The sequence below is a fragment of the Panicum virgatum genome, chromosome 8N (genome assembly GCF_016808335.1).
Source record: "Panicum virgatum strain AP13 chromosome 8N, P.virgatum_v5, whole genome shotgun sequence".
Taxonomy (NCBI): Eukaryota; Viridiplantae; Streptophyta; class Magnoliopsida; order Poales; family Poaceae; genus Panicum; species Panicum virgatum.
The window spans coordinates 37,314,601-37,328,245 of NC_053152.1; the positions used below are offsets into that span (position 1 = coordinate 37,314,601).

At 43.9% G+C, this 13,645-nt stretch overlaps 1 protein-coding gene across 1 annotated transcript; it reads right to left on the minus strand.

Annotated features, from left to right (window-relative positions):
• Window positions 1–5,101: 5,101 nt before the first annotated feature.
• On the minus strand, window positions 5,102–6,806 carry LOC120686713 (probable protein S-acyltransferase 6). Its single transcript, XM_039968922.1, has 3 exons — window positions 6,506–6,806; window positions 6,224–6,406; window positions 5,102–6,151 (listed from the first exon to the last, which is right to left on the minus strand). The coding sequence occupies exons 1-3, from the start codon at window positions 6,632–6,634 to the stop codon at window positions 5,105–5,107; spliced, it is 1,359 nt and encodes a 452-aa protein (XP_039824856.1). The 5' UTR covers window positions 6,635–6,806; the 3' UTR covers window positions 5,102–5,104.
• Between the last annotated feature and the right edge of the window lie 6,839 nt (window positions 6,807–13,645).

Here is a 13,645-nt window from a genome sequence, read left to right on the forward strand (position 1 = left end):
CTATCATTTCATGCGCCAAAAATCCTCCGTTTGCCCCGAAACTTTACCGTGCCATTTCTAATATAATTTCGGCCGTTCCATTATAAAACCACCCAAAAATATTACTCCTATCCCCATATCTTAATTTTTCCCGATTCGAGCTCAACGGTAAAACCTTTATTTCTTTTTCTTTATTGTGTGCTTGTTTGTGTGCGCTGTAGACCACGGTGTGAACGAGAAAGAACCCATCGACGAGCAGTACCACGAGCAAGTGTGAGAGGACCAGTACCACGAACCCGAACCCGAAGGACAATACCTCGATCAGGACTTCCCGGAAGGCTTTGTGAATGGCAAGTTCAATCCCATCCTTTGATGCATATTTTGTCCCAGTTTTATAAACACAATCTGTTGGCCTGTTTTCAAAAATGCATGTTGTTTTGCTGCTAAAACCCGGTTGGATAGCCACCCCTTGATTTGTTATAACCATTCCTTGACCACTTAGATTAATGTCTGAATATGATTTGTTCTGTTTGGATGTTAATCGCTGCTAGAATGCTTAGGACCTTGAATATGGTACAACTTGTTTTACAAAAGAAAAATGTGTGAGTGTGTGGGAAGGAAGAATGTGGAATTTTAAGAAACAAAAGAAAGATGAGATGGATAGCACTTCTGTGTGAATTGCCAAAAGGTGTGCTCGTACCTGTGTGGTTGAGCAAGGTTGGGAGATATCCATCTTGTCACAATTGAGGACCGAGTTGATGTGTCATCTTGCCTAACTCAACTATCATGCAAACCACTCGACCGTTGTATGTGGTAACGGCTTAGCATAAACCCCTCTAGTTAGTCTGATAGCCATTAGGAGAGCTGAGAGCAACGGGTGACCAAGGAGAAGGGGTAAGCTCTGTGTGACTTATGTCTCGGTTAAACCTTAGTGATAGGTCAATGGCCCCTTGATGGATCCCGTGTTGGCTAGTCAGGTCTAGCTAAGGTGGGTAATGACTTTGTTGGGATCTACACCGACTCTAAGATGATCGTGCTGTCATACCCCGCTTGTGGGTAAAGTTGCACACCTCTGTAGAGTTACAACCTATTCGAATAGCTGTGCTCACGATATTGAGCGGGTTACGGTTTGGTCACATAACTAGCGTTTCGTCTGGAGATTGTTGGGATGGCATGTGTTGTTTTGGAAAAGTGTCCGGTAGCTGTGTCGTGTGCTACGGCGGATGAGGAGTCCGGTAGCAACTTTTAAAATCTTGGATCCTGTGTGGATCAACCCCACCAGTTAGAAAAGAAATGATTTTAAGAAAAGCCTGTTACAAAATAAACCCTTGCATGTGTTAAAATTAGCTTTCCGCAAATTAAAACCTAGCCTTATCCTTGATTTAGTGCATGAACTCTATTTATACCCCCTCCGCGGGTGTGGTTGCACTTACTGAGTACGTTCGTACTCACCCCTGCTTAATTTTTACAGAGGAAGACCCAGACATTATTCCCGAGGACATTGAGTAGGGGTTTTGTTCTGCACCCAACTTTGCCTGTGGATAGGGTCACCCGCAGGAAGCTCCGTATGGCGCAAGACTCTGATGACCTCTTCATAGTTAATATCGTTGTTTGGGTTTTAGTTGTTATTTTCGCGATAGTGGCGTTTCATTGCCCATTACCGCGTAGAGTTGTACGGTGATGTATAATCTGATGTAATAAATGTGTTATCAGCCTCCTGGGACTGATATTTGTATCACATTTGAGTCACCTCTTATGAGGGGACGCTTCAAAACAAACTTTGCTTCTCGGCCTTACTAAGAGTGTAGCACGTAGGACCTAGGTAATGACGTCCTTTATCCCTTTTTTCTAGATGTAGGATGGCCCTTTGTTTCATACGTTGAAGATCTTGCCGCGCTTCTAGTGTATCCTTTGGCTTAACGTAAACACCAAGGAAGCCTAGAAGGTTCACACAAAAATTCTTTGTTAGGTGCATCACATCAATTGCGTGGCGGACCTCTAAGACTTCCCAATAAGGTAACTCCCAAAAAATACTCTTCTTCTTCCACATAGGTGCACGTCCGTCATCACTCTACACTGATCTGCTGCCAGGTCCTTTTTCGAATACTACTTTTATATGTTTGACCATTTCAAACACTATTTTCCCACAACGGTGCCTAGGCTTACGATGATCTGCCTTTCCACCGTAGTGAGCATGTCTCCTCCTTAATGGGTACTTGATCGAAGAAATCGACGATGACCCATATGCACAATCTTCGTACAGTGCTTGAGGTACATGCTGTTAGTTTCTTCTAAACAATGGGTCCATGTCCTATAATCCTTATTGGAATGTCCGGAGAGGTTGCTTAGTGCTGGCCAATCGTTGGTGGTTACGAAAAGCAATGCATGAAGATTAAAATATTTCTCTGCATGCGCATCCCACATACGAACACCCTCCTCTTTCCATAACAATAGAAGATCCTCAATCAGTGGTTTCAGATACACATCTATATCGTTACTAGGTTGCTTGGTGCCGGGATAAGCACCGGCATCATAATGAATTTCCGCTTCATACACAACCAAGGAGGAAGGTTGTATATATAGAGTGTCACAGGCCAGGTACTATGGTCACTGCTCTGCTCACCGAAAGGATTCATGCCATCCGTACTTAAACCAAACCTTATATTTCTCGCATCATTTGCAAATGTTAGGAATGTTCTGTCCACCTTTCTCCACTGCGACCCATCAGCAGGGTGTCTCAACATATTGTCTTGCTTACATTCTTCTTTGTGCCATCGCATCAATTTAGCATTCATTTTGTTCATGAACAAACGTTTCAGATGTGGTATTAGAGGGAAATACCACATCACATTGGCAGGCACCCTCTTCTTGACACGCATCCCGTCAACGTCGCCTGGATCATCTCAAGGGATCTTATACCGGCATGCGTTGCATACAGGGTATGAATCCAAATTTTCATACTCACCTCGATATAGGATGCAGTCATTAGGACAAGCATGTATCTTCTGTGCCTCTAATCCTAAAGGACAAACAACATTTTTTTGCCTCATATGTTGTCTCCGGCAAGGGGTTACCCTCAGGGAGTAAGTTTTTTATAAGTTTCAGCAACTCCTCGAATCCCTTGTCAGACAAACCATTTGATGCCTTCTATTGCAACAATTCCGATGTGGTACCCAACTTTTTTTGGCCTTGTTTACAATCTGGGTACAACAATGTTCTGTAGTCCTCCAACATACGCTTCAGATCTCTCGATTCCTTTTCTGTTTCGCAAACTTCCTCAGCTTCGCGCAGCATCTGACCCAGATCATCTTCTACATCGTGTCCTTCAGCATCTTATTCAGGCTCACCCATTGCAGTGTCATCAAAAAAGGCGCCGTAATTGCCTGCAAAGTCAGGAATCCTGTCCTCCTCTTCTTCATTATTATTCAGTATTATTTCTCTTTCTCCATGCTTGATCCAAACATAATAGTTCAGCATGAAACTACTTTTGAACAAGTGATGGTGGATGGTTCTTGATGATGAGTAATCATTCACATTATTGCAGTTTTTGCATGGACAGCGAACGAAACCACCATACTTGTGGTTCTCAGCAACTTTTATGAATTCATGCACACCATCGGTGAACTCCATTGAACGCCGGTCCGTCATGTACATCCATTGCCGACTCATCTGAGTTCACGTTTCATTTATTAACATCAAACGAGTGTTAACATAAACCATTTGTAAATAAACATTGTAAGTAATAATAATAATAAATTGAATGAATCAATGATTGATTACGAAACAAATTAAATTGGAGTGTCATCAAAATTATATACTATAAATATATATATATTATGCATGCCTAATATAAAAATAAAATAATCCAAATCCTAACTACTCCATCCGTCCCAAAAAACAAGTCATCCTAGGAGTTCTAGGGCAAATTAACAAAAAAGTAAAATGACTATGTTTGCCCCTATTTATTATCCATATTTGGCACTAATTGATTCTTGCATGCACATGCACTTTCCAAATAGGGTAGGATGACTTGTTTTTTGGGACAAATTTGAATCCTAGAGTGACTTGTTTTTTGGGATGGAGGGAGTATATATAAATAAATAGTTATCTTATGCCTAATAATTTATATAACAATAATATAATACCATAAAACTAAATCGGGTCCAAAATACATCTACAAATATTTATCATGTGTATAAACTAAATCAAATGCTAACTACATCCTCAAAATTAATTTGCTAAAGTATTGAAAACAATATTACTAACCTTTTAAAAAAATAAAAAAAATCGCCCCTCCCCTCACTCAGCTGCCATGAACAGTGAGTTCACGACAGCTTTGAGGGGGAAAGGGGGCGAGGTATTTATAGTGGGGGCACAAAGGCACCGGTTGGTGCTGATCAACCGGTGCCAAAAGTAATTGATCAACACCGGTTGAATTTACCAACCGGTGCCTATGTCCAAGGCCAGCATTGGCACCGGGTCATGGCATGACCCGGTGCTAATGTCTGCTCCATAAGCACCGGGTCGAGCCACCACCCGGTGCCATTGATGCATGGCCAATTTAGTACCGGCTCATAAAATTAACCGCTGTCTTTGTTTGTGCATTGGCACCGGTTTATGTTGTGGCGCGCCTTGCCAAGCGCTCGGTGCAGACCAAAGGTACCGGCTATTGTTGCAATCGGTACAGATGCCTCATATTAGTACCGGTTCAAACAACAAGTGGTACTTTTGGCCTGGATCTTTGGCCTGTTTTCTAGTAGTGCATCAATCTCCTTCCCAATGTGCATGGTCCCCTAGAACTAACATTCGGTTTCAACTTCCAAGCATCAACTCATGTGTGCATGTATATGTGCATAGCCAGCCTATATATACATATATACATGTATATATACAACTATATATACATACATGACGCCTTGAACGAACTACGGTGTACCAGCAGGAAGCAAGCAGAAGAATGCTACGAGCCATCGCCCCATTTCCAAACCGGAGGACGAAGCTGATGAGGCTACACACACGAAAAAGAAAACACGCGCAGGCAAATCGCGTTCGCAAGAACGGCGTCTGCTCCTTCGATGATCGATCGATCCCCCTTCCCGGCCATGCCTGCCTGCCCGCTGATCGATCACACCGCCTCGAACTCCCTCCCGCGCGGCCGGCCGGCGGCGGCGGCGTACTGCTGCATGGTGGCCCCGAGCTCCGCCGTGACCGCGTCGGCCTCCTCCTCCACCTTCCTGGGCTCCCTGCCCGGGCCGCCGAAGATGGAGTGCCGCGGCTGCTGGTGCGCCGCCGCCGTCGAGGCCTGGTGGCTGCCTTCGCCGCCGCCGCCGTAGATGTCGCCGAAGTCGGAGGACGACGCGACGCTGGTGCGCTTGGCGGAGTAGCTGAGGTCGAAGCTGGCCTTGGCCATGTCGAAGCTGAGGCTGGCCCGGGTGTAGAAGCTGATCCGCGACTCGGACGAGAGCGGGCCTAGGTAGTAGAGCGCGGCGGCGTCGGGGTCGGCCGGCGAGACCTTGGCCCGGAAGTCGTTCCGCGACGGCGGGATCGGCGAGAGGAAGATCTCGGCGACGTTGGCGGCGGCGCCGCGGTTGAAGGGGTTGGCCTTGCCCTCGTACCGGTACCGGAAGTTCTCGTACGTGGTCTGGTTGGTGCAGACGAGGTACGAGTGGAACGCCGTGAGGCCGCCGACGAACCAGGCGGTGACGAAGGTGTAGGCGATGAGGAACCCCGACACCGGCGAGTCGGTGACGGCGCCGCCGAGGCCGACGCCGTACCGCCGCGAGATGAGGAGCAGGTTCGCCCAGCTGAAGCCGAACACGTAGAGGCACAGGAACGTGGTGGAGGAGATGAACATGAAGAAGAAGCGGTAGTTCCGGCGGCCGATGCACTGGCCGACCCAGGGGCAGTGGTGGTCGAAGCGGTCGACGCAGTTGTTGCAGACGGAGCAGTGGGAGCAGCGCGGCGGCCGGTAGAGCATGCACGTGTGGCAGTACTTGACCTTGACCACGATGCCGTTCACGTAGACGTCGCGCGTCGGCGGGAGCGACCACGACGGCGCGCCGCCGCCAGCGGGGGAGGCCGTGCTGTCGCCGTCGTCGGGCTCCGGCGGCCGCGCGCTCCGGGGGATGATCCCGGGGTCCCGCCCGGAGGTCAGCACCAGCACCACCACGTCCTAAATTTGGTTGAATTGAAGATACAGGGATAGACGGATAGATGGACGGACATGCGTGGGCGACGGACTCACGAATACGCCGACGGCCATGGCGGTCGCCGGGACGGCGGCGCCGAGCGGCTTCCCGATGAGGTCGGCGACCCGGAACGAGACGAAGGCGACGAAGAGCGCGAGCGGCGTCATGATGAGCGCCACCGTGAGCACGATGGAGCTGGCGTCCGGGCCGAAGATGAGCCGGCCGCCGCAGAGGAATCTCTGCATGCATGCCGGCGAACTAACCATCTTTAGCTGCTGGCTTGGAGGTCGAGCATGATCGAGCACGAGACGCGGGGGGATTTTGATGGTATTAATTACATTCTTTCCTCTCCAGACTTGGTAGACGCGGTGGGTGGCGACGGCGGCCGACGACGAGGCGCTGGAGCTGGAGGTGTCGGAGAGGTAGCTGCGGGGGAGAGGGCTCTTGAACAGCGACCTCCCCTTCATCGTCTCCGCCGCCGGCCGGTCCGCGTGCGTCGTCGTCACCTCCTCACCCGCATGGGCCGGCCCTGCCCGCAGAGCGGCCGGAACGGAGGCGATGGGAGAGGAGGCAGGAGGGGGAGCTGCTCTCCTCGTTTTCCCGTTTCAGACATCGCCGTGCTATCCATAGGAGGGAGGAGCTATAGCGCGTCGTGCTTGTTATCGGGGTGCAAAGGAGGGGAATCGCCATGGCTAAACATAGCACGCCGCATCAGATCAACACACAGCTCCGGAGGAACACACAGTATAGCACACAGATATATATCTCGATCATATCTGCCTGGAGAAGAATCTCATGGAAAAGTAGTACTCTCAGTATGGGGAAGAAAGGGTGATGTTTGAGAGTCACCCTTCAACCTTGGATTGTTTGAGAGTCAATTTAGAGGAAATATTAATCTAATTAATTTTCGAATTTTTGAAATAGACTTTCTGTCTTAGATTGGTGAAAAAGTTGTTAATAGAGTTTTTTTACACGAGTTGTTAAAAGAGTTGGCTCCATGTGAGATGTGTTTTTTATAAAATAACTAGGAAGGTCAGCCGCGCAAATGTGTGGCTAGATGTAATCATATCTAGTGTTACATTTGTAATTTTTTTCTACTTGTTATTTGTGCTGCTACTTTTTTTTTGATATATAAGAGCATCCGCAGTGTAGTCGAGGCTTAAAATGTCATTTCACTAATGAGGCTTCGAAACATTTTGCGCTGCAGTGTGCAGGCGTCGGTGCCGAAAGGGCTATGGGGCCAATGTCGAAGTAAAAAAAATAAACTGTGCCCAACCACCTCTTCAGCCACAGCTTCATTCGCGTGGTGAGCCCAACGACCATGTAATTAGATAATATTATTTTATTGACTTGAAAGAGTGAGCATCGATGATAGTATTGTTCCTGATGCTTGATTTTTGAAATTGAGCATCGGGTGCTGCAATGGGAAAGCGATGCCACCACACTATGGGTGCCCTAAGGTTATACTTTTTCATCATTGGCTGTTATATAGTAGCAATTTTTTTATCAACCAAAACAAAGCTGTGTTAGCCGTACATTTGCGCGGCTATATCTAACCATCTCTAATATTGCATTTGTAATTATTTTTTTGTATTTATTATTTTTGCAAGCTGATAGTTTTTTTAAAATAAGGTTACAAAATTTTTGTCGTCGCGCGTCATATAGTAGCAAAATTCTAAGCAATCTGAAATGCAAGATCAATCAAAGTTTTTCTTTTTTTTTCTTTTTCATCAAATAAGTTTCTTTACAACGTTTTTTGAGCTTTTGAATTTACCAAGGTCATCATCTTCATCTCTTATTTTCTTTGTATTAGTGTTATCTTCTTGCTATAAAAGATGGAAAAGTTGCTTAAGTTCATTGAAAACTAAAAAAGAAAACATATTGCAATTCAATAACATACCTTATATGTAGATATTTTCAGCCCTTTCGCCGATTTTTTAATTTTTCTTTTTTCCATGGGTATCTTTCCTTCAATTTTTTTTTCACGTCTTGTTTCCTTGTGTTTCCTCTTTTTCCTCATGCCCAAGATATTCCATAGGGTTGAAAACGGGACGGGAAAATCCCGTCCCGACCGGCACCGTTTACCGTCTAAACCGATCGTAAACCGCTCCCGTAGTAAAAACAGGTAAACAGGAAAAAAACAGGAAAACCGGCGGAAACGGGAACGGAATCGGTTGGGGTGTTTTCCCGATTGTATTCTCGGTTCCCGTTTTTACGCGGAAAAATTCCCGTGGGAATTTCTGGATTTGTGGGCTTGAATCTCCATTTCAGCCCAGTCTCCAATTCCAATCACAAACCCCCGCCGGCGCCCGCGAGGCCCAAATGGCCCAATCAGCTAACCCTACTCCCTCTCCCTCACGTGGTCTCACGCCACGCAGTCACCCACCCACTCTCACCCAATGACCCAACCCTAGTGGCCGCCGCACCCCTCTCTACCGGTCCTCACGCCGCCGGCCGCCGCACTCCTCTCTTCCCATCTCAGCCCGCCGCAACCCTCTGCCCCTATCCTCCCGACGCCGTCCGCCGCACTTGCCCATCCATCTCGCCGTCCGGCCATCGACACTCGGCCACTCCCTAGTCCGGCGGTCCCCGCGCGACCGCGCCTAGTCGCCAAGACCCCTCCGCCTCCAGCGCGCCACCCTACTACCACCAGGCGGGTACCGTGCTGCCGCAGTAGCAGCAGCAGCAATGGTGCTGCAGCGGACGCAGGCTTTCCGGTGCCCTTGCGGCAGTGCAGGTGGCATGTATGATTTTGGGCATGAGTGGGGGCTGATTACAGGACTAGCTAGAGCGATTAAACAATGCGCCGTCGATTAAAAAATGCGCCGTCGTCTCCCCTACGCATGTGTGCGTGTAGACAACCCTCTTGCTCTTGGCTCTGATTTGAATCCCTCGCTCAACTCGTAGCAAGGTTCAGCAATCTGCAGATGCTTTTGCTTCTTCTTCGACCTCAAAGGGCCGCCTGAACTGCCTCTCTGTTACCTTGATGATGTGTGATGTATACATAGCTGTAACTATTACGTCAAGCTAACTGTTTAAAGTAGTGTCAAGCTAACTGTTTAAAGTAGTTACATGTGTCGTGTTCCCGGTAATTGAAATTTTCCCGATCGTAATCGACATGTTTCCGATCGATATGTTCCGTTCCCGATATCCCATAATACCGAATTCATTTTCCCGTCCGCATTTTCCATTCCCTCTCCCGTTCCCGGCAAGAAAAAACAGGAATAGTAATAGTTAAGGGGTTTTCCCGACTGTTCCCGACCATTTTCATCCCTAATATTCAACCCCACAAACGCTTTTCTCTTAGCGTGACTATCATCATTTGAGCCTTCAAGTTGAGGTATGTCCTTTTGGAAACTTTTGTTTGACATATTTGTCTACATCATCATCCATAATTTCTGCTAGATTGAACCCCGAATAGTAAATTAAGGAATAATATTTTAATTTATATATGCAAAAAGATGTCACAATAACTTATGATATAAATAATACAATCGAAAGATTAAAGGAAGGAAAAAAATTGTTACCTTTTCAGCTATATCGTTCAAGTTCTTGCTTCAAGTTTGTCATCAGGAACAAAAATTCTTTTTACTAAATAACCTGGCTTTCCTTCAGTCAAGTTTTGGTTGTTCAGCTTGAATTGAAAGGTAAATGATTCTCCATAATTTTTTTGTATGTTCTTGAGAATTTCCTATGTTTTCCCATTGAGTGGTTCTAACAAAGCAATGACATTTATCTTGAGCAGCCTCTGCGCTTCATCGTCAAATATAGTGCACATACTACTTGTTGTGTGGTGTATAAAAATTGTTACATCAATTTTAAAAGTACATATAAAATTGAAACATTTTTGTTAAATGATGACAATCCATGCTTACCTAGGTGTTGTACCTTTAGGATATTTATCGCAATTGTTGCAATAGTAGTTGGCGTCTATCTTAGTGCATATTTTGTTGCAATAGTTACATGACATGTATCACCACATACTATTTTTCTTGTAGCTGACCAATCTTAACTCTTGATGCAAAAATAAAATCTTAAAAATCAAAATCATGGGATTAGGAATAAAAAGTTGCAACAGTTTGTAGTATAAAAATTAATTATGGTAATCTCAAATATAAAAATAATGTCATACCTCATTTTATATTGGATTATTATTTATTAATTTAGTAATTTCCCGTAATTTCTTTCTGTTGTAAAACATTTGCTCCTATGGTGTCACTTGTATACTTCTGGTTACCTCAATCATCTTAGTTAAAGATTCTTCTTCGTGTGAGTACCTATAAAATATTGGGCACTAATTATATGCTATTATATAAAATAGAAAAAATTCAATTATAATATAACATTTCACTTGATATATAATATATTTCATACATCTCGGTAAGTTTCCAGGTATCTAGTATGTCCAAATCTTTATACAATCTTGTAGCGCTAGTTGTCTTGAGAGAAGTTATACCTATTTTATTTATATATATACATACATATGTTACCTTTGATTGACAGGGAGAACTGTAAATCATAACCAAATCAATAAAATATTGAATTACCTTGCAACTTAAAACTTTCAACCACTGTTGATGTAACCAATAACAACTATCTGTTTTCCCCCATAATGTTACCATAACTTGAATCTTTATGCAATAAATGATTTTAGCTAATCATAAATTTAATGAATAGGATTTTCTTACTCGAATAGGAGAAGTTCAATGACACGAATATCTGTCGTTTGTTTACTGGCAGTGTTCTTCTTTATTATTCTTTGTTGCACTGGCCACATATTGGTGAGTAATCCAATGACATGTAAAAAGTTGAGTATAAGTTAATAAACATTCTACATGATTACAAAATAGATAACAATACAACTAAAGAGTTACCTAAACATTGATGATATTTATTTTCACGTTCTAGCAGTGTATCTTTTGTAGCAAACTCAAAGTAATACTGCTTGAATTTATCTCATGGCTCATTCAGTTCTTTAATGTCACCTTTGTATTATTTGTGAAAATTATTTTTTTTTCTCATTGCACAATGGACAGTACCTAATTTTTTTGGGAAAAAATTGGCAATTTACAGACTCTTACCCTACCGATTGGAGGGAGAGACAAAAAAGAAAAGTTGAAAGAAACAACTTTTACTTTACAATGTCATCGAGAAAAGGAAGTCCATAGAGATTATGCTGGATCATTAATTGCCAACTGCAGTTGATCGATGAACTGCTTGATTGCTAATGAGAGTTGATTTGGATTCAATGCCCCATCATCGAAGACTCTGCAACACGTTTCTTTCCATAAATTGCAGGTAGTATATGTAATAATTTTAACTCTTTCTGTTGTTGTCTGTCCTGCAAGTTCTCCAACATGCTGCTCCACCAATGCTTTACTGAAATTGCACCATTATGTTGCAAGAGTTGAGTTAATTAGTGCGATATGTTTGGGGTATGAAAGAGTCTTGCCATATCCACCAAAACTGATCTGGCACAGAAGCAGTTTAATATCAAGTGGATCGCAGTTTCAGGCGTCGTATGGCATAGTGGACAGATTGGGTTTGCTTGGCCACCTCGTTTGATAATGATGCCTGCAGTGAGTTGCTTATTTTGCTGGACGGTAGCTAATGGATCTTTCCAATTTGAAGTTACTAAAAGCAAATATAGAACCCTCATTTATTTGTGGTCTGTAAGTATTTATGAAACCCTTCCAGATAGTAGCGTGAATCATATCATTCCGTTCAAGCATAGATTAATTTAGCAAAAACCAGGATAATATATAAAAACATGGTTGAAATTGTTAACAAATTACATGTTCGTCCATTAAAAACATATCCAAGCTTATAAGCTTATCAGTTGAGTTATTGATTGAATCCCAAATTCTGATCACTTTCACTTTAATGCTCCATATTTTCCTAATATGTATTAGTTGAAAAGACATTCTACATTAATAATTAAATATCTTTTCTAGTTTGATACTCCGCCCTTAGCTTGTCAACTAACATGCTAATATAGTTTTCAGATGAGCATGGTGCAGGGATTTCGACATGCTAGTATAGTTTTCAGAAGACCATCGTGTAGGGAGTTCGGCTTGCAAAGATGTAGTATGCTATGGCGGGAAGCCTAGAAATCAAGGTCAGGTGAGAGAAACTAGCTTATGTATATGATGGCGACGCCGGCGGAGTTGCTCCCGGAGGCTTCATGTCGTTGTCGATGGTGCCATACAGGTACGTGTCTTGTCTTGCTGGACGTCCTGGGATTGCGCCAGCACCTCCTTGTCTAGATACATGTCTCTAGATTAATTAATCTACAATATGAAGAAGCCGATGAATTGTTGCGAAGACTGAAAGACGCTGGGGAGATTAATCAACCAATGATTGCAAGACGCCAGTGCCGAAGAGAAATCAATCTATCAGGGCCGTACCGGCAAATTCGAAGGCCCTGTGCGAAACTATGAACTGGACTCTAGTACCATCGTTGCGCCTGCGAGTGCCCAGTGAAATCCAGAAGGTGGAAGTGCAGACGTGACTTGTGCCGTGCCTGGCGAGCGGTTATAGTGGAAGCGAAAAAGATTGCACTGCGATTTGCAGATTTGATTGAAAGACAATGGTCAAGCGACATATTTTCTCTTCTATGACATATTTGGGTTATAGTTTGCTTCGTATTGGATCAAAATATAACTAAAACAAAATCTACTATATAACTATACCTAGTATACTCGTTATATTTTGGGGCCCCTAAAATTTGGGGGCCCTGTGCGGTCGCACGGTCCGCACGGGCCTAGATACGGCCCTGCAATCTATAACTTCAAGACGCCAGAATCAAGCACCAGAGAGGCTGCGTGGTTGAAACAGCTTCGAGAAATCACGGCCGATCAAACATCGGTGGTTCGGACGGCGGTCGCCGCGTCGGCCGTGGATGCCCTGCTTGGTTCCGCGTAACCGAGGACAGAACTGCGCCGGCGAGACGTGGCCGCTGATGTCACCTATATATTTAAAATAACTAAATATATCTCCTATATATGGACACGTGATGATACAATGTTGTCTCCTAGCTAGGTGACTCATGCAATCAATACATAATCTACTAGCTACAGTGGGTATTTTTATTTTAATTATTCAATAATGGTAATGGTGGATATTTTTTAATTAGACATAGGGGTATTTTAGACCAGTTTTTATCGTAATAGCAGTGGTGGGTAATTTTTATTTTTTTTCTTTTTTTTCTCCGATTAATGTGGGAATTTCTAAACCTTTAGAGCGAACATGGAGGCTCTTTTTATTAGCCAAATAATAAGATAATAGATTTCTCGCATAATAAACAACGTCAAACATGTCATATGGAAATGTTGAACTAAGTCCGAAAAATTATTGAACCAATTAGTTCAAATATATTTGAGGGATGAAAAAAGGACATAAGAATGTATAAAACATGGCCATATCATTTTGTCACTGACAAAGAAAAAGGAAAAAATCTGCTATGAGATGACGAGCAT